At 43.9% G+C, this 20,871-nt stretch overlaps 1 protein-coding gene across 5 annotated transcripts; it reads right to left on the bottom strand.

Moving 5' to 3' along the window:
* Nucleotides 1-346: 346 nt before the first annotated feature.
* On the bottom strand, nucleotides 347-20,668 carry LOC147604723 (arogenate dehydrogenase 2, chloroplastic-like). 5 transcript variants are annotated; one of them, XM_086794901.1, is made up of 8 exons: nucleotides 20,559-20,668; nucleotides 19,618-20,025; nucleotides 18,748-18,916; nucleotides 1,798-1,962; nucleotides 1,577-1,659; nucleotides 1,409-1,478; nucleotides 1,245-1,319; nucleotides 347-977 (listed from the first exon to the last, which is right to left on the bottom strand). In XM_086794901.1, exons 2-8 carry the CDS (start codon nucleotides 19,989-19,991, stop codon nucleotides 747-749), a joined length of 1,167 nt encoding a protein of 388 aa, XP_086651027.1. In that variant the 5' UTR covers nucleotides 19,992-20,025; nucleotides 20,559-20,668; the 3' UTR covers nucleotides 347-746. The 5 variants fall into 5 exon arrangements, with proteins under 5 accessions (XP_086651027.1, XP_086651025.1, XP_086651024.1 ...); XM_086794899.1 differs by lacking the exon at nucleotides 20,559-20,668 and adding an exon at nucleotides 20,399-20,536; XM_086794898.1 differs by lacking the exon at nucleotides 20,559-20,668 and adding an exon at nucleotides 20,239-20,383.
* Between the last annotated feature and the right edge of the window lie 203 nt (nucleotides 20,669-20,871).

Here is a 20,871-nt window from a genome sequence, read left to right as displayed (position 1 = left end):
ATTTCAAGAGTTTTTAAAATTTATAAAAAATTTTAATTGATTAAACTATCTCTAATACTTGCTAACACTCTAATGCATATAAATCAAATAAAAAACACACAAATCAAGCAAAAATTAATAATTTTAACTATATCAAACTAAAAAAGAGAGTTACAAATATATTCTATTGTATTTTTTGATGCAATAAAAACAAACAAAGCTTAATACACTCTATGTACAAGCCCTAGTAACATTAAAAACCAAATTAACAACAACAAAAAACGAGTTAAGCTAAAAATTAGCACAAAAGTATTTTTTACAAAACAAAACAAAAAAGAGAACTATTCTTCACCAAATCACGCATAAATCAACAAACATCAAAACCACATCTTTTTCATGGTGAACCATTATTGTTAGCCCATTGGAATCAACGTCTGAACAACACAGCACTATTATCTTGCTCTTGAATTTACAGCTTCAGCCTTTGTATTATGTTCATACCCACAAACCACAGAAGAAACTTAGCAAAAGCATGGAAATAATGCCCAAAAGAGAGTGGAACACATCCTTGAATGCAAAAAAATGGGACAACTACTTGTATCCAGCCCAACATGAGTCTCCCCAGCTCGAATGCAGAAGTGGTATTACTTCCTTCCTTCCAGCTCAACATGAGTCTCCCCCAGTCTCAATGAAGAGAGGTCCAAAAGATGCCTAATGAGAGCAGAAATAAAGGCTTGGGGTGCTCAAGCACACTCTGCAAAATGGCTTTAATTGCTAGCTGCAGAATTAGAGCCTACGGTGCTATCAAGGCTGCCGGCAGCCTGTTCAAGCTTTGCTAGTTGTGCTGAAACCATCTCCGTGTTCTCAACTGTATGAACCTGAGCTGGAATCACTTCCTCTGGATGGACACGTTCGAATAATTGACTCCTCAAAACATTATGCAGCTGGGTAAACAGTTGCTTCTTCACAGAATCGAACGCAAGCTCTAAACGATCTAACTGCAAAAGCTCAAAAGAAGACTCATCAGACGAGTGGCCAAAAAGCACAAAAAGAACCTCACAGACAAATATGATGCTGCACAAAAGTTCTCCTCAGAAAGGAAGAGCTCTTGATAATATGGCAGCTCTTAAGTCTTTTCTGAGCAAGATTAGAGTAGTTAAGATCCATCTTGGTCTTCGGCTAGCATGAAAGGCCAATGGGGGATAAAGCCTCCTATTCACGAGTAAAAGGTGTGAAGATTTGGCAAAAAAAACAAGTTACCACACCTCCTCTGTAGCATTGATATTGTACATAAACAAGCCGTAGTATAGGTCAAAACTGTCGCCTTCTGTATTCTCAACCTGCCTCAACGTGGCAGAAGTCAAAATCAAAACAATTATCTTTAAAAATGAAATAACAACAAAATCACACCCAAAAATGTCCCTCTTACCAGGTCTAGTAGTGTCTCGTAACCCTTCGTATTGATTGGTGTAGAATTCAAACCAAGCTTGCCTAAGACTCTGCCAATCCAAGGCTTTCAAAAGCTTAATTAAGTTGATGATCAGGAAAAAATTAGGCCACAATCCTGTGCTTTTAAGATGATGAGGAGACCACAAACCTGCCCACAGTGTGAGTGATAAACTGACTACTAGCTGCATGCCGATCATGCTCTTCACATGACATCTCGACCATTCGGCAGCCCTGCCATACAAGCATTTGAAACAGAGTATAAACCCTCCAACAAAATAATCTATTTAAGCTCGAATCTCTTAACGCAAAAACTCATGCAAGCATGCAGGTGCATGCACCCACCCAACCATGCCCCCACGCACATGATACCTCACTGAGGAAAATATTCAAGAACTTTTTGCATCGATTTTCTCCGGTTCCTTTGCCTATGCGGACTTTCTCATACACAAATGGTAAGCTTTCCCAGCTCCTTTTCCCACTTTGCGGTCCAAACATCGGATGGGTACAAAGCACATCAAATTCTGCGGGGAGAACCTGTGGCATAAACATTTAAGAATATATAAAAAAGAAAGGCAATTTTAAGTTAAACCAGACCTTAACTTTGAAGATTTTAAGAGCAGCTAATGTGAACACTTGCATTACAAAACTTGGGTTGCAGAATACACAATGGATGTCTAAGAACTTACCGGTAAATGACATAGCCTTGCTTAAAAAATCAAGCAACCTGCTCTACAAGATGTCACCTACTTTACCTATTCTGAAGCACTGAAAAAATGCAGTGCCTAGATCATAGTCACAAGAAACGTTTTGAGGTTTTTGGGGTTTTATTTCAAAAGGTTTCGTCCCTCGGCTAAGAAGCCGCAAGGTTTCGAAAAATCAGTAAGTATAAATACTTAAAGAGCTTATAGTAGCCATCTAAAAAAAATAGTGTAATGATGAAAAAATGGTCTCTTCTCACACATCTCAGGGAACCGGCCTTATTTTGGTGAGGCATAGATGCCACAAGTGGTTCAATCAAGGACTCTTAAGAAATTGAAGAAGAGAAGGTAGAAATTGGGAAAGAAGAAGGAGGAGAAAGGGGAAAGAAGAGAGGAGAAGAAGAGAAAAGGAGAAGAAGAAGAGGAGAGAAGAAGAGAATCAAGGGGGGGGGAGCCGGGGGGAAGCAAAACCTGAAATTTGGGCGAAACTGCCGTACTGGAGAGGTTTCAAGGTTTTTAAAAACCGTTTCAAAGTTTCGAGGTTTCAAAAGCTAGAAACATGTTTTTTTGTTACTATGTCTAGATAGGAGCACAATTACCCGCTGGTCCTTTTTCTTCTAGCCTTAGTTCCCCTACCTAGGACCCTAGGGCAGTTGCCATGTGCAAGGCATGGGAGAAACTCTTGGACCTAGGGACACCATCCCAATGCATTACAGGCTTCAAACCATCCACAACACCATTTTCAGGTGACTCTGACTTATCCCCTTCTCATAGGGTAAGGAGTATGGCATATAAAGTAAGATACTCACTAAGCTTTTCCATTAATGTTCAACAGAAAATCTCCTCCTGCATTCCAAAGGTAATTCAAAGAAGCTCCTTCAAAGCAGCTGGCCAGTAACCTTCTTAGTAACAAGCCTTGTGATGCTTGATGTAATCCTTCCACCAAAAGAGTGCAGCATTGATCAAAGTAGTCCAAACAAGGTAAAGCTGATAACTAACAACAGGTCGTCACCTCTTGTAAGGTACCACGTCATCTTGTCAGTGGCATATGCACGTATTCTCAGGATCATGGCAGCCTGCCTCATCTTGCTATTGGCATTCTCCTGGTCCCAACCTTTGGGATGCCTATCCTCGTTTACTCTGTCACCAACATCCCACCTAGCCATGACAAGCCACTGTGGCCCAGCATAAAGGTCTTTAGTGGGCACACCTCCATATTATTATTAAAATATAACTATGAAACGTTCAAATTATTTCCTAAACTTAACAAAAAAGTGTGATCTTGACTCCATGAGAGTCTTCTACTCACAAAGCTTCAAATTATCAACTCTATCAAGCATAGCATGGACCGCACACTATGGCATCCCCATGCACATCATCAGCACCCAAGAAGAAGTACAGGTTCATGCACAAAGATTTGTCACCATAGCAGACATATCTTCTTAGATAAACCATCAAACCGAGTTTCTACCACTTCTCCATAGATGAAGGGTAGGCTCAACCACGACAAAGGCCAGCCCTAAAGAGGGCACATGTGCACACCCACCCCCCCTCCCCCCTCCCCCCCAAAAACCACCCCCCCCCCCCCCCCCCCCCCCCCCCCCCCGCGGCCCTGCCCTGGCACAACATAGCTGGTTGTTGGGAAATTGCACCGCTCTGGATAGAAAGAATAAATATGAACCAGCTGGCCGCAACTTCGACGAATATTTCGAAAGAAATCTCCATGACCCTTAATACGGAAAAAAGAAATACCTGTGAAAAGTTCATAACAAAAACCAAGTCCAATCTTCTTCTGTTTTCTTTTTTTCTTATTCTAAGAATCTGTCTTCTCATCTCAAGAAGACCCAAAGTTCAAACATCTCTTGTCAAGGTAGTCTATGAACCTGAGTGCCACCTCATTGACTCACAAAGCCGACAAACACTAGAAAAACATTGCATCTATGAATCACCGAGCTGTGACCCCTCTCTGGAGTAAGACTCGTTTCTATGTACACATCTAGCCCACTCCAAGGAGCCAAACTACAAAGTGTTTTCTATATATCTTCACAAAAAAGCACGCGTGCACACATTCATACAAAGTCACAGGAAATGTTTTGAGGTTTTTAAGTTTTGTGTAAAAATGTTGTCCTTTGCATAGTTACCGCGTGTTTTTAAAACGCCTTTCAAAACGTTTTTGAAACATTTCATACAAATCTAGGAAGTTACATAAACGTTTCAAACAAGCAAAAACATTCATTGTAGTCTTTAGACTACCACACAACATGCATTATCTTAAACCTTTACAGAACTTATGGTGCCATCTGCCCAAGGCGCTAAAGGCAAGCATGAAGTTTGAGCCATCAAAATTTAGATGTTTTCTGGATTCATAACATTAAACAAACACACAAAAAAGAAAACCAAACACATGAAAATAGGCAGAACAACATGCTGGGGAAGTGCTCTTGAAGTTGCAGAGTAGCTTTAGTAAATCAAATTGTCTAAAATACAAATGTCATGAGAGATAAGTGGTCCATGGACCACTCTCAAATCACTTCTAAAGATACTAGTACAAAAACTCTAATCTATCTGAACTGAAAGGACTTGGGAGTCTTGGAAAAAAAAATGAAAAAGCACTGGTGGTTGAGGGCGGGGGTGGAGGGGGTGGTACAGTTGTGGCAGTAGCCACTGTAGAGGATTGTTGCTTGCCTTTTTCCGCTTGCCATTTGGAACAATCCTTCTTTGCATGTCCCGTGTGGTAGCCGAAAAAACAATGGTTCTCTTTGAAATACCGCTCCTTCTCATCTGACTGTAGGAATCCTCTGGTAAGGCCCTCCTTGATCTTTTCTTCAGGTGTCTTCTTGGGTCCATCTTGTCACTCCTTCCCCGTAGAAGAGCTATTCTAGCCCTTCTTCTTCTGGTCTTTGTTGTTGGGTGCCCCCTTACATGACTGTTGGTTAGACGCCTGATGTGAGGAGACTCTGAGTAGAAGACTAGTGCAAAAGCTAAGACGAAGTCGGAGCCAAAGCACGGTCAATGACGAAGGCTCGCGTTGATGTGAGGCAAAGGCACTCAGTGAGGTGGTCGGTGTCAAAGGCTTGCCTCGATGTGAGGCAAAGACACTCCGTGAGGTGGTTGGTGTCAGAGGCTTGCGTCGGTGGATGCAGAGGCACTCTAAGGTGATAGTGAGTAGCGGAAGGTGAAGTGCAGGCAGCCAGCAGTCCGCAGCATCGACTACCGTCATTCAAAGTCAACCAAATTTTAGTAAGTATGATGGTAAGTGTGATCATTTAGCAGTTGATCAGTTTATTCATCAATTTATTGCTCATTTTCCATTAGCTAGAGTATATGACCAGTCTAGCAGATGAGTTCAATGGACTCAGATAGAACGGGTCTCCAGTGCTTCAGTTTTCCGGAAAGGTTATTACTTTAGCACATCAGTTAGGACTATCTCCGCAGGCCAAGATGGAGCAATTCATTCGTGGATTGGATCACAACATCCGGTTCACAGTTCGTAACTTTGAACCCAGGATATATGACTGGGCTTTGACTCTCGCTCAGAATGAAGAAATGAAGATGAACGGAGGCAAGCCCAAGCAGTCATCCCAGTCCAGTACCAAACCCCAGCAGCAATCTGCTACACAGCCAGGGAAAGGTAGTGCATCTTCTAAAGATGCTAAGAAGGACGACAGTAATATCTCCAGTTCAGGGGGTAAGAAGGAGAAAGAATCTAAGCCTAAGAAAACCCCCGTTGAAAAGGCTAAGGTAGGCATTATTGGAGGTTATCTTCCTCCAGAGGAGCAAAAGAAATACCAATCAAAAAACAAATGTTTTTTTTGTCACATCATAGGACATGGTAAGAAGGATTCCCACAAATGGCAAGCGGAACAAGCCGCCAAAGCCCCTTCTGCCACAGTTGCCACAGCATCTCCAGCTCCTCCAACCCCGCCTACTACTACCAATGGGGTTCAACTTTTACCTTCTATGCATCCTATGCCATCCATGGTATTTGATGCTAAGCAGGAGGGTGAGAGCGATGCTACACAAAAAAGCCTCATCCGAGCTTATGGCTCTGCCAAGGGCCGACAGTTTGTAGTCCTATTCGACATGGACAGTTCTAAAGACGCCATCTCTCCCTAGTTGGCTAACAAGATGAGCTACACATTAGTACCATATCATCTGGATATGGACGGGTTCACACTTGGTCTTTGCACAAACATATCTCAGAAGGCACAACAGTTTGCCTTTGAATTTCAGAAGGCCTCATTCCAACGGATTTCATTGTCTCGTCTCTTTTGGGGTGTGACCTGATCTTAGGAATCAAGTGGTTTTGCTAATATGAGCCTATTCCTGATTGGGGGCAAGACACTTTTACTATTTGTAAAGGTTTTCCTAAGCCCGTCATGATTCGTGGGGATAGAAGCATTCTCAGCATCCCATTGATTTCGTACCTTAAGGCCCAACGAGCTATCCGCAAGGGAGCAGAAGGAGCACTACTTTATGTTTGTGCTCAAACAGCCTCTACCTCATCGGTAGCATCTATCTCATCTTCAGTCCCATAGTTAGCAGACCTCCTATCCAGACATCAGGACATTATGCTTAGGGACAATCTTCCGCCCATTCTCCCTCCATCCCGTCCTGAGGACCATCATATTGATTTGGTCCTTGGATCAGAACCTCCTAGCAGGTTTCCCTATCGTCTTTCCAAGACTTTAGAGAGCGAGCTAGAAAGACAGTTATCTGAGCTCCTCCGAGCTGGATTCTTTCGGCCTTCTTCCTCACCATTTACTATACCCATCCTATTTGTCCAAAAAAAGAACAAGTTTGCACGCCTTTGTGTAGACTACAGGGCATTAAATAAACTCACCATTAAGAATAAGTTTCCTATGCAAAGGATTGAGTATATTTTGGAGCGTTTAGACGGTGCAAAATGTTTCACTAAGATCGACCTCAAGAGTGGTTACCATCAGGTCCGCATTTTTGAAGCTGACATTTCAAAAACAGCTTTCCAGACAGAGCATGGTCACTACGAGTTCGTAGTCATGCCTTTTGGGCTTACAAATGCATCCGCGACCTTCAATAAAATGATGTCCAGGATTTTCGCAATCCTCATTGGTAAGTGTGTCTTCATCTTTCTTGATGACATACTTGTATTCTCAGCCATCGCGGAGCAGCATGAGAAAGATGTGGAGAAAATCTTGCAACTTTTGCGAGATAATGGGCTCTACATAAATGCCAAAAAGTCTATCTTTGGCATTAAGGAAGTTCAATACTTGGGCTATATCATCGGTTCCGATGGGATTAGACTGGATCCATCAAAGGTTCAGGATTGGGACATCCCTCAGACCGCCCAAGAAATCCGTTCTTTCGTAGGTCTTTGTCAAGCCTACAGCACCCATGTTGATCAGTTTTCCAACCTTGCAGCACCTCTCACCGACAAGACTCGTAAACAAAAAGTCTCGGTCACAGACAAGGCGCTTGATGCATTCCGTGCACTCTAGAAAGCTGCCTTAGAAGCGCCTGTTTTGAAGTTCGCATCTTGGGATGAACCTTTCGAGGTCATTTATCGATGCAAGCAATGTAGCCATAGGTGCAGTTCTCCGGTGCAGTTCTCCAGTAGGACAATAGACCCGTGGCATACTACAGTAGAAAGTTAGATGTCGCTGAAAAGAATTATTCGGTTTATGACAGAGCTTTTGGGTGTAATCACAGCACTCAAACATTGGAAGCCTTTTCTTTATGGACAGGTCTTCACAGTAAAAACAGACCACCAAGCACTTAAGTGGCTTCAAACCATGCCCAGTGCCCAATGGAGTGATTGGCAAGCCAGGTGGAGTCAACTCTTCCAACAGTTTGGAGGAATGATTGAGTACATCCCTGGTAAGCATAACCCAATAGTAGCAGATGCTCTTAGTCAAAAGGCCAGCATCCAAGCAGTCCAGGAGTCTACCATTCTCGAAATCACGGGGAAGGACTTGGATAGCATGAAAGACCAATATGTCGATTCCCCTGAGTTTGATACTCAGTATAATTTGGCCCTCACTTCTAAGCCTGGCTATTATTCAGTGTAGAACGGTTGGTTGTTCTTCAAGAACCATCTCTGTGCCATTCGGAAAAAGCGATCAACTCTTCTTCATGATGCCCATGACTCCTTAGTTGGAGGACATAGAGGTATCAACAGTACCCTCAAGAAATTAGAACGGTCCTTTTATTGGCCAAAAATGAGGCGTGATGTATATTCACATGTTCAAGCTTGTAAGATTTGTCAAAAAGTAAAGGTTCCACATACAAAGAAGGTTGGTTTGCTTCAACCTTTGTCTATCCTCGACGGACCTTTCATCGACATATCTATGGACTTTGTAGGGCCTCTACCAGCATCCACCAGATCCCGTAACACTCAGTGTTTCACCATTGTGGATCGCAAGGTGGTACCAAACATTATGTACTGTACGGATCCGTACGTACTGTACGTTGTTTGGTACGGAAAAAAATTTTAAGGTACGTAAAAATACGTACCATTGGTAAAAATACATAAAATCTCAGAAATTTCAGCCACCTACATAAAATTTTAGTCCATGTCCACATTGACATATAAAACTTTCGAAATAGAGACACAACAAGGTCACAAACCTACTAATTCAAAAGTAAGAAATTAGAATCACAAGTCGTCAATCATACTTAATAAGTTAATCATACTTAATACTTAATACTTATTACTTAAGACAAGTCACATTGTCACAAGTGAGTCGTCCACAGATGGTGGGCTAAGGCTCTGAGAGAGAGAGAGAGAGAGAGAGAGAGAGAGAGAGAGAGAGAGAGTTATGTTGCTGCCTTGGGGGCCTAAGCAAGGGTGGGTGAGTTATATTGCCAGCCGTACTGGGCGCTAGTGGGGCGAACAGAGAGGGGGCTACGCACAGAGGCGCGAAGCGAACAGGGGCGGTGAGAGAGTGCGACTGTAGAGAGGAGAGAGCATGGCGGCTAGCCCTTACCGGAAGGTTGAGGTCGTACAGCCTCCAGAGTCCATACGCAAGACGCAGACACAAGACGGAGAGGGGGGGGGGGGGGGGGGGGGGGGAACCGTACGATCGATCCGTACGTACGGATCCCCGTATGGTACGGATTGGATCCGTACGTACGTTTTGATCCTACCTTGGTGGATCGCCTCAGTAAGTTCTGCATGCTCATCCCATGCAAGCATACGGCCACAGTTGAGGACGTAGCCCGTGTTTTTCTCTAACATTGGTACCCAATTTGTGGTTTGCCTAACACCATCACCTTAGATAGAGATTATTGCATAGAGGCTGAATTGCTCAAGCATTGATGCTCCTAGATGCTGATGAGGAAAACGCTCAGTTATGAAGTGCTGAATTCTGCAATCGCTTTATGCTCCTTGTGCTAAAGGCTCCAAGCGTTGAGTGCTTCAAGGCTGAATGAGATATGAATGAATAAATGGATGATATGTTGGGCTATTTATATGGGCAAGGGGTGCTGGTTGGCTGGCTACAGGGCTGGCCGACTGCACTTGTCCAAATAAAATATATAAATGATGTAAAAAATGGCCAAAAAATGCTGTAAAATATGGGAATAATACTGGATAAATTCTGACGGCTGCTAGATGATATTTGAAGGCTTCTGCAATGGTCTAGCTAGCCTACATGCATATGGAATGAATGCTATGCAATATGCAGAGTGCTTTCTATGCAAACCCTAAGGTTTCTACTGACTCTACATGCATGAATGCATCTCTTCAAGTGGGTTAAGGGACTTGGACTGAATGACTGACTGTCTAAGGCTGAGAATGACCTACAACTTATCTTGGACTGAGAAGTACAATGGGGTCACGGCATACGGCAAATATCATCCTAAAAGAAACTAATACTGTACAATGTTGCACTGATGATGATGATGAGCCAGCTTATCACCATGCACTACAGTGCATGTGACATTCCCTCCTACTTAGCTTAGCGGCAAGTGTTAGCACTTTCATCCCCAGTTTCTGCTCTGTATGGTGCCCATTTGGTCCCCTTTTGTATGGCCCTTGCTTGTGGGCTGGCCACCCCTTTTTTAGTATTTTTCTGGGATTTTGCCCAGCCATTCTAGCATTTTTCTAGGGAGCCATGTCCAACAGCTCCAGTCGGCCTGTTTCTATGCTCCAGTCGGCCAGCTCTTCCCCACTATAAATAGTGGGTGCTGGCCTCTCATTTTTCATAGAGTCTTGTACTTATTTGCTCCCTCACTTATGAGACTATCACTGTCTCTTGCTTGGGACTGCTTTGGTTCAGTATATTCAGCATAGTTTGCTTCATATCTCTCTCTCTCTTGCACTCTCTGTTCAGCACATTCTAGTGCCACTCTGCTTCCGCTCTGTGCACTCTTTCATGGTATCATCGCTCTAGGTTTAGCAACCTTTCTGCTGCCCCAGATTCAGCCCTGTTTTCAGCACCTTCTCCTCTGCGTTTTCTTCCAGATCCATAGCCTTTATTGCTGCGTTTTCTGGACAGCACTCTGCTGGTCAGTTTTTCTTCAGATTGGCTTCACCGATTCAGCCATCTGGCTCTTAAAGATCAGCGTTTCATTGCCCACTTGGAGATTGGACTGCAGGCGGCCTGTTTTCTACAGGACAGCACTTGTTCATTGCTGCGTTTTCCTCTCCAGTGGTCCTTGCCCTTTGCAGAGGGGGCTTGTGGTGTTGCAGGCTTTGGTGGCACTCTTGGTACCTGTGGAGGACACCTTTTCTTCAGAGATTGTGCATTTCTTGAGATTGAGCCCAAGCTTTTGTGATGGCTGCTCCCATTTCTCTTCATATGTTTGCTGAGTCTGCCAAGTTGGATGGTTCCAACTACACCCTCTGGAAGGTGAAGGTGAAATCGGCCTTGCGTGGCACGGATCTCTGGGATTGGCTTGTTACACCAGCCAATGCCACCTCTCCCACCCTTGCTTCCGGTGGTGTGACTCAGGCACAGATTGATATTTGGCAGTCGAATGATCGACGTGTTTTCTCCTTCCTGATGTTGAACTGTCAGGATGCTGTTCTCTCTCATGTGCGTACAGCAGATGCTGCACATGAAGTTTGGAAGGCTTTTGCAGATCTCTATGAGATTAAGTCTCCGGGTCGGATTTTGGCATTGGAAAAGCAACTTATGAACTTATCAGTTTCTGCATTTCCATCTTTATCTGCTTTCATCTCGAAGATGAAAGATCTCCGGGACGAGCTTGCTGTTTGTGGCAAGGACATCTCCACAGAGGATATGGCTATTCGGCTGCTCTCCAAACTTCCAGAGAGGTTTTGATGCATACTTTCAGTCTCTGGTTTCTTCTCCTCGTCCTGTTCCAGTTACTTGGGAGGAAGTTCTCCCCTCCATTATGCAGATAGAGTCTCGCTTTGAGGAGCGGACTGGCACCTCCGGTGGCGCTGATGGAGCTTTGGCAGCACGAGATAAAGGGAAGTCTCAACAAAAGAAAGGTAAAGGGGGTTCTGACAAGAACTCCAAGGATTCCGATAAGGATAAAGACAACAAATCTTCAAAGAATAAGGACATTGAATGTCATTATTGTGGCAAGAAGGGTCACAAGTCACCCCAATGTCACAAGAAGAAGCGTGATGAAGCAGCAAAGAACTCTTCCTCAACGGCGGTGTCTCAACCCAAGAAGGATGATGGAATTCTTCTCTTAGCAGGTACTCGGCGCATACTTGCTCTTGTGACTTCTCAGTCACGGTCTTGGATTGTTGATAGCGGTGCTACTGCTCATATGACACCCCATCGAGATTGGTTCGAGGACTTCGCTGCCAGATCAGGCGAGATCACTCTGGGTGATTCTTCTTCTGTGCCAGTGCATGGTCATGGCACTATCCCCATCTTCCGTTCTGAAGAGGACAAGAGGTACTTCTCTGACGTTCTGTATATTCCAGATTTGGCTTTTAACCTTTTGTCAGTGAGTGCTCTTACAGCTCAGGGTGCGGAGGTGATCTTTTCTCGTTATGAGATTACCATTCGTGATAAAGCGACTGGTAGCATCTTGGCTCAGGGAGTCCAAGATAGTGGCCTCTACAAATTGACCGCTCTGCTTTCTTCTGGTGCTTCTTCTGCTCTTTGGCATGCTCGGTTTGGCCATTTGAGCTATCAGCTTCTGCAGCGAGCTTCGAAGGATGGGTTGGTTGATGGATTACCAACCATCAAGGCTCCGTCTTCTCCTTGTTCCTCTTGTTTACAGGGGAAGCAGCACCGAGCCGCCTTTCCGAAGGAGGCGACACACAGATCTTCGACATCACTTGCTCTCATTCATGCAGACTTATGTGGTCCTATGAGTACCGCGTCTTTGAGTAAGGCGTTGTACATGCTCGTGATGGTGGATGATTTTACCAGATATACTTGGGTTTTCTTTCTGAAGACCAAGGATGAGACTTTTCATCACTTCTGTGATTGGAAAGCCGAGGTGGAAAAAGAGACCGGTCACTCGGTCAAGGCTCTCAGGACCGATGGAGGGGGTGAGTCTACATCCCAGGAGTTTCAGCAATATTGCAAGACACATGGCATTCGGAGACAGCTTACTACTGCATATACTCCATCTCAGAATGGAGTTGCCGAGAGGAAGAATAGGACCATTATGGAGATGGCCCGTGCTATGCTTGAGCATTCTTCATTACGTCGACGTTTCTGGGCTGAGTCGGCTTCCACTGCTGTCTACATTCAGAATAGGTCTCCTACTGCTGCTCTTCCCGACAAAACTCCATATGAGGCTTTCCATGGTGAGAAGCCCTCTGTTGTTCATTTCCGGATTTTTGGATGTACCGCGTATGTTCATGTGCCTAAGGAGCACCGCTCCAAGTTGGACTCGAAGTCTCAGCGCATGACTTTTCTCGGATACAGCACTGTGTCCAAGGCATATCGTCTTTATGATCCTCAAGCCGGTAAAGTTGTTGTGAGCCGTGATGTGGTGTTCGACGAGACTCCTACATCTTCAGAGGGGGGTGGTGAGCTTCTTCTTCCTGCACCTCCTCCTCCTCCTCCTCCTCCTCCTCCTGCTCCCGCTGTTACTGTTACACCTCCAGCTGAGGATTCTCAGTCAGATGATGATGACCCTGCTCCTCCTCCGGCGAGTTCGAGCAGATCTGTACCTGGTTGGTATTATCAGACAGTTCGTGACTCTGGGTTACGTGAGCTTCCTTCTGCTCCTCCGCCTGGTTCTCTTCGGCGTTCTTCCAGAGTTACAGGGAAACAAATTCATGAGGGCAACATGTTTGTTAATTATGCTCTTATGTCTACAATCATTAATGGTCCTTCTGATCCCACTTCTGTAGACGAGGCTCTTTCACATGAGTCTTCGCGTCATGCTATGCAGACAGAGCTGGATGCTATCGAACGGAATGGCACTTGGATTTTGGTGCCTCGGCCTCTGCAGCGTAAGGTGATTGGTGTGCGTTGGATTTTCAAATCAAAGTTCCGAGCTGATGGCAGCTTGGACAAGCACAAGGCGAGGTTGGTTGCCAAGGGTTATGCTCAGCGCCCTGGTGTCGACTTCGATGAGACCTTCGCTCCAACGGCCCGGATGACTACCATTCGCACCATTCTTGCACTTGCAGGACATCATAGATGGCCCGTTTTCCAGATGGACGTCAAGTCGGCTTTCTTGAATGGAGAGCTTACACAGGAGGTTTATGTTGATCAGCCGCCAGGATTTGTTGTTCCGGGCAAACAGGATCATGTGTACCGGCTGAAGAAGGCTTTATATGGTCTAAAGCAGGCTCCGCGGGCTTGGTACCAGCGGATTGATGAGTTCTTTCAGAAGCTTGGCCTGCGCCGCTCTCATGCAGATTCGAACCTTTATATCCTCCTTGAGAGTGGGTTGATTGTTATCATTGTGGTCTATGTTGATGACCTCATCTTTACAGGTTCTTATTCTGTGCGGATCCGTTCTGTTATGGATGCTTTGGAGACAGAGTTTGAGATGACGGATCTCGGCCTCTTGCACTATTTTCTTGGCTTTGAGATTTGGCAGACCTCGAAGGGCATTTTCTTCTCTCAGCAGAAGTACACTCGGGAGATTCTCGACAGATTTCAGATGACTGGGTGCAAACCAGTATCTTCTCCTTTGGATATTGGTGAGAAGCTTTCTTCACTTGATGCTTCTCCAGGGACTGATCAGGGACAGTATCGGGTTCTCGTCGGTTGTTTGGTATGGTTGACCTACTCCCGATTGGACATATGCTTCGCAGTCAGTTTATTGAGTTCCTTCTCATCCAAACCCCATCAGCAGCATTGGCGGTGTGCTCTCAGAGTTCTTCGGTACTTACGTGACACTCTGGATTTTGGCATCTTTTATGGCCAAGGACGCACTCTTGTTGGATGGTCTGACTCAGACTGGGCTGGAGATCCAGATACACGGCGTTCGACCACTGGTTGTGTTTTTTCACTTGGGTCTGGAGCCATTTCTTGGAGCAGTAAAAAGCAGCCTACTGTGGCGCTTTCCTCTACCGAGGCGGAGTACCGTGCAGTTTGTTATGCTGCATGTGAGGCGATATGGTTGCGGAGATTATTGGAGGAGCTTGGCTGTCCTCCTACCGGATCTACTCTTCTTTGGTGTGACAATCAGAGTTGCATCGCCATCGCCAAGAACCCTGTGTTTCATGCTCGTACGAAACACATTGAGATTCAGTATCACTATGTTCGTGAACGGGTTCTTGCTGGAGATTTGCATTTGGAGTATTGTCCTTCCGCGGAGAATGCTGCAGATTTGTTCACCAAGCCGGTTTCTCACGCTTCCTTGGCTCCTCATCTTCGGATTCTCGGAGTTTGTTCAGCATCTAGTGCTGAGAGGGGGTGTTAGCACTTTCATCCCCAGTTTCTGCTCTGTATGGTGCCCATTTGGTCCCCTTTTGTATGGCCCTTGCTTGTGGGCTGGCCACCCCTTTTTTAGTATTTTTCTGGGATTTTTCCCAACCATTCTGGCATTTTTCTAGGGAGCCATGTCCAACAGCTCCAGTCGGCCTGTTTCTATGCTCCAGTCGGCCAGCTCTTCCCCACTATAAATAGTGGGTGCTGGCCTCTCATTTTTCATAGAGTCTTGTACTTATTTGCTCCCTCACTTATGAGACTATCACTGTCTCTTGCTTGGGACTGCTTTGGTTCAGTATATTCAGCATAGTTTGCTTCATATCTCTCTCTCTCTTGCACTCTCTGTTCAGCACATTCTAGTGCCACTCTGCTTCCGCTCTGTGCACTCTTTCAGCAAGTTCATGGCTTCCAAGTAGTCCGCCAATAACTGGGGGTACTCTTGAAAGAATTTCTTGTCTAGCCATACGGCTTCGTGGGTACCTCAATCTCGGAACTTCTTATAGAGTTAACTGACGTATCCGTCGACCGGAACCATGCTTCCAACGATGAAGAAGGATCTGCTCAGGCTCGATGACTTCGGCTTCGTCTACCACGTCTGGCTGTTGTTCATCTGAAACATCAAAAACTTCTGGTTCAACATATGGTTTTAGCCAAGAAACATGGAAAACATCTTGCATCGTCCAACTGTTAGGCAATTTCAACTTCATGGAGACATCACTTAACTTTTTAATTATTGGAAAAGGTCCAAAACTACGGAATGAAAGCTTGGGACAACGTTTGCCCACTTGTTTCAATCTTTGTTTCATGATGCGTAGATAGACCCAATCCCCTTCTTCTTGAAGTGGACATCTCGTCTTGACTTATTTGCCTGTCTGCTATAGGCTTCTTGTGCTTTAGTCAAGTGGTCCTTGACTGACTCAATGATTTCGGAAAATGCTTCCGTGGTTTTATTAACCTCTAGAGATGAGACACCAATCTCGTCAAAAGAGAAGAGAAACGACGACCAAAGGCTGCTTTATATAGAGTCCATCCGACACTGGATGAATGAGTATCGTTCAAGATAGCTTGGACCAATGGAAGATAACGTTCCCATTTGGACTGTTGGTCATGACAATATGACTTGAGAACATCAAAGGCCAACTGGTTATAAATTTTTATCTGGCTGTGGATGGAATGCACTAGACAACTACAACTTAGTTCCAAAGTTTTCGAATAATGTCCTCCAGAAATGCGAGGTAACATATAGACAAAGACTGCTACTACAAAAAGAAGGCACAAGAAAACCTCGTTAAAGAAGAAGAAGAAGGGTCAACCTCTACATCACCCGAAGGTGTCAACATAATCCAAGATGATTGGGCACTCTAAAAAGGTCTTCACCTTAATCATCCCACTTCTTATTGTATTCCTAAAAAGCCTAAATCTTAGTTAGTAAATCCAACTAGGTGTCAAGGGACATCATTTGGAGGGGGGATTTGTTGGGTATGTCCAAAAGATGATCACTCTCGACTAGACTTGGGCATTAGCATTTAGGGTGTGAAGCACCTCTAGGATTAAGCATCAGAGGTTACCATGAGTACCAAAGAGTAAGAGTAAAGCATCAAAGCATTCACCCTTGCATGAATATAGGCAACGACTCCATTGATGTAAGAGAGGTGGAGAAAAACATGGGCAACAATTACGGGCACCTAATTACACTTCGTAGGTTCTAATCATCTTTGTGTTCAGCCTAAAAAATGGCTCTCGAATCGATAAATTGGTCAGTTGTTAATGTGCTCGTCTGTTGATTTGTTTAACTCATTCTTTCTTTGTTTAATTCAAGTCTGTGTTTTGCATCAACATGTCCCCAGATGGTGTAAGAAGACTCCCAGAGCTTCTGCATGTAACATTGGTATCAGAGAGCATCAGGCTCGACAAGGCTAAACACTGCTTCAGTCCCAAATGAAGGTGCACAGGTCCAAGGCACAGGAAAGTGCATAGGTACGAGGCCCAAGGCAAGGAAAGCAAGACATGGAAGAATTCCCGGGAGTTTGATTGGTGGTGTTCCACAAAGCCCAAGGGAATGGCAGTCCTGTGAGTTGGGTGCCACTTGGGGCACACCAAGAAAGGCTTTCAGGCAACGGTTCCAAGGGAGGTTGATCCTCCAAGGGGTGGAGTGAGAGTGCCAGACTCAATACTCAAGAAATACGACCAGAGACAGTGTTCAGGGACAGGGAAGGAATGGAAAGGGGACTGGATGGAACAAATGCATAGATCTTCATCAGAGTTAAGAGTGGATTTGGAGACCGGGCTGGGTGTTCAGTGAAAGGGTTGCCAGAGAGGGAAGGATGACAGGGGGGACTCCAGGAATAGAAAATGGGATGACGACAGTCATCCAACAACACAGATTGGAATCCCGTCATCAAGTTTAGCACAGGGGGGATGTCATGTACAAGGCATGTGCAGGGCTGATCCCAAGCTAGATCCTGAAGAGGCAACATGATAAAGACAATTCAGAACCAGATTTTTGAGCATGTGTTGCTGCTTTGGCAAGGGCATGACTAATAGTGGACAAGGGGTTGCTGTCGGCGGCCAACACTTGATTAGGAGAGAACCTGTCGACTGTAGCATATCATAAGGATTTTGTCCAGGACCTGGCCGACCACCAGTTGGGTTGCTGTCGGCCAGCGCTTGATTAGCAAAGGACCTATCGGGTGTAGCATATCATATGGATTTTGTCCAAGACTTGGCCGACCAGCAGTCGACCAGTCCATGTGGTTATTCCGAAGCTTATAAAAGGCAACTTGGCCCAGTGTTTTCAGTCATTCAGTCCTTCCTGGGCTGAGTCACTAGAATAGGCTTAGATTAGGGTTTTGTACCTTTTCATGAGGCAGCCTATGGCTGCAAGATCTTGTACACCTTTTTGTACTATATGAATATACTAAATACTCAGCTATCTCTCTCCTAGCATCTACTTCCGTTTTGCATCAACATGTTCCCAAATGGTGTTTAGGGCTGAAAGAAGACTCCTAGAGCTTCCCCATGTAACACTCTCTCTCCAAGAGCTTTGTTCTCTCTCTCTTTTTAAACACACACTTATGTCATGAAGATCTTAAACCTCCATAGCTTAGGACATTCAACAAATGGTGTCAAAGCTCCAGGTTGATATGCCTCAAGCGTTACGTCCTACACAACAGCCCGAATTTTTGTGACTGTACGCACAATGCCCCACCTCGACATCTGCCAACTAGACGCCCAGTGTAACGTTGCTCCATTTTCTCTCCCGCACCAGCTAGCTATTATTGGCCCATGCTTTCATTTATAAGCTTTCTTGCTTTTTTAGCCATTATTACCCTAGGCCATTAACTATAAGCTCTTAGCCAATCTAGACCTCATCCTACTAGCGCCCTTAGCCCAACTTATGAACCCTCTAGGTCGCCACGCTCCAACTAAGCCCTAACCTAACCTGGTTAGTCCACATCCCAATGCCCCAAGTAAGCCCTAACCCTAACCTATGGGTTAGTCTGCATCCGTAGCCCTAACCCTAACGTAGGTTAGTCCACATCCATAGCCCTAACTTAGGTCTGTCATCGAGACATAACACTATAGGTGCCCAGAGGTACCAAGGACATTTACCAATGATCCGAACAAGTATTGGACACAATATGAACACATTTTATGACATGTGCACCAACAATCAAAGCATACCATGCATATAACAAAAGATAGATTCCTATGTGAAAGAATCTATCCATGTCCATGGTATGCTTTGACTGTTGGCACTTATCAAAGCATACCATGCACATAGATAGATTCCTATTTCCAAGAATAAGCACCTGCAATAAGAGGTTTTTTGGAAACTCTTTCACAGAAAGGACGTCAACAAACAATGTGCTCCTGCGCAAGCGCTGCACTGGTAGCGCACGAAGAACCGCTTCTGTTGACAAAATCGAGGTACACAAGACAATCACCTCGGGATGCTCCTCACAAAAATCATCTGCATCCCTACAAAAGGCAAAGAGCTGGTAAAAGACTAAGGAAAGAACTCAAGATTTAGAAAATATAAAATGAAAAAAAAAAACACTTTTCTCGGACAAACAGTATATCCTTCAATAATCAATCAAACCAAAAAACAAAAAAAATGACTCACCTAATTTTTTTAAGAATCAAAATAATGACGTGATGCAATTAGCTTGACAATGTAAAAAATGCAATCTAATTTACCTTTTTGAAAAGAGAAAAAAATGAAAGGTGGTATGTGACTAGTTTGAATATTTTATTTGTCAAAAAAAAAAGAGCTGGCTATTAATTCTTGATATTTGATGAGTAAATCCGGGCAATATATTTGGGAAAAAAATTTACTCTCAATGATAACTCAATCCAAGTAAAAACAAAAATGGATTGAAAAAAAAGTAGGGTATTTTTACATCTTTTAAAAATTAAATCTCTTGCTTTCAACAACATATTGCGATAAATTTGATCCAGTTACAAAATCACGCTTAGAGTGAAGAAATATTATCAGTGTATTTTTTGCAAAATTAATGTGCAGTAAAATTTGATATTGAGAAAATATATTATTTTTTAAAAAAAATGAGAGGGATAACAATTGCACATATGAAAAAGAATAAGGCAATATACCTTAAATGTTTTTTAAAAGGAAGCGATTAAATTAATTAGAAATTTTTGTTTGAAAAGAAGAAAAATACCTGAAGAACTGCACCTTCATTTTTCGCCCTAATTCTGAATAATCAGATCTGGAGTAAGCCAGGACAGTGTGCCCTTGCTTCACCATTTTCTCTGCGAGGAACTGCCCATAGTTTCCAAACCCTACTAACCCTATTTTCAGCTTCTTCTGCATCTGCAGCTCCTGCAGCTTCTTGGCCTCAAAATCGAAAGCCTGGGCGGCATCCACAGCCTGCACCTTCAATGGCCTGCTTCTTCGTCTTCTTCTGTGTTTGCAGAGAAAACCCTGCCGGCAAGAACTGTTCTTACTTGGCCATAAACATACAAAACGAGGGTTTGTAAAGGCCTCTGTGTTTTTGGCAACTGCCAAGAAGGAACTCTGGATTAGGGTTTCCATAGAAGAAAGAGCTCTTATTCATGTGCTTCTGTGCCTGTTCACACAAAATCCCAAAAAGAGATGGTCAAAAAACCACAGAATTACTTTAAGTTTCCCAAATGCAGACATGAACAGTAAGGATCGTCAAACCCTAACCCAAAATTCAAATTCAGTAATCAACATCAAACCCTAACCCTAATTCATAAATAAACAATAATGATAATGAATTTCAAACTGAGAGGAACAGGAATGATAATAAAACCCTAACCCTAATTTCAAACTCTACTCGACCAGAAGAATCGCCTCAAAAACCGTAGCAATTCAGATTCTCCAAAACCTTTTTTTCAACATAATTACACATTTAGGTTGAAATATGCCAGCATTAATTAATTTAATTCAACAGGAGAGGTAATTAATTGAAATATTACCCTAACCCTAATTTCAAACTCTACTCGACCAGAAGACCACTTTAAGGAGAGTGCTCTAGAGTGAAGCACCAAGCTTGTTGGCTATGTAATTATCCATGTATAAATAAGCCCGCTCGAACAGATTGATGGGTGACAAGCAAACTTTGTTCTTCAAGTCTACCTGGCCATATAGAGCATACAGTTGAAGTCCTCGCGTTATCTCCTCATTGGAGATATTGTGTGAGAAGAACTTGAAATAAAGCTCAATGGGCAGAGTTTCTCCAATAGTTTGACTTTCAACTAAGATATAGAAAAGGACGTTACAATGTGGTAGCCGATTCATTGAGTCACATGCCCATGGTTAACGAGTTGAGTTTTACTCAAATTAAGAGTGATTTTTTGGAATCGCTTAAGGCGAAGTGCGTTGATGATTCGCATTATGCCCACGTGTGGTGTGTCATAGAGAAGAGGGATCCCTTGATTACAAATAAAGC

The sequence above is a fragment of the Cibotium barometz genome, chromosome 61, assembly GCF_041138505.1.
Source record: "Cibotium barometz isolate CiBa-2024 chromosome 61, ASM4113850v1, whole genome shotgun sequence".
Classification (NCBI taxonomy): domain Eukaryota; kingdom Viridiplantae; phylum Streptophyta; class Polypodiopsida; order Cyatheales; family Cibotiaceae; genus Cibotium; species Cibotium barometz.
This window is presented reverse-complemented; position numbering and strand designations above follow the sequence as displayed.

Coding starts and splice junctions, on each gene's coding strand:
- LOC147604723 (XM_086794901.1), bottom strand. CDS start 19,991: ATGGAAACCCTAATCCAGAGTTCCTTCTTGGCAGTTGCCAAAAACACA. Junction 1,660..1,797: donor TGAATATTTTCCTCAGTGAG/GTATCATGTGCG, acceptor CTTGTATGGCAG/GGCTGCCGAATGGTCGAGAT. Junction 1,320..1,408: donor ACGAGACACTACTAGACCTG/GTAAGAGGGACA, acceptor ACGTTGAGGCAG/GTTGAGAATACAGAAGGCGA.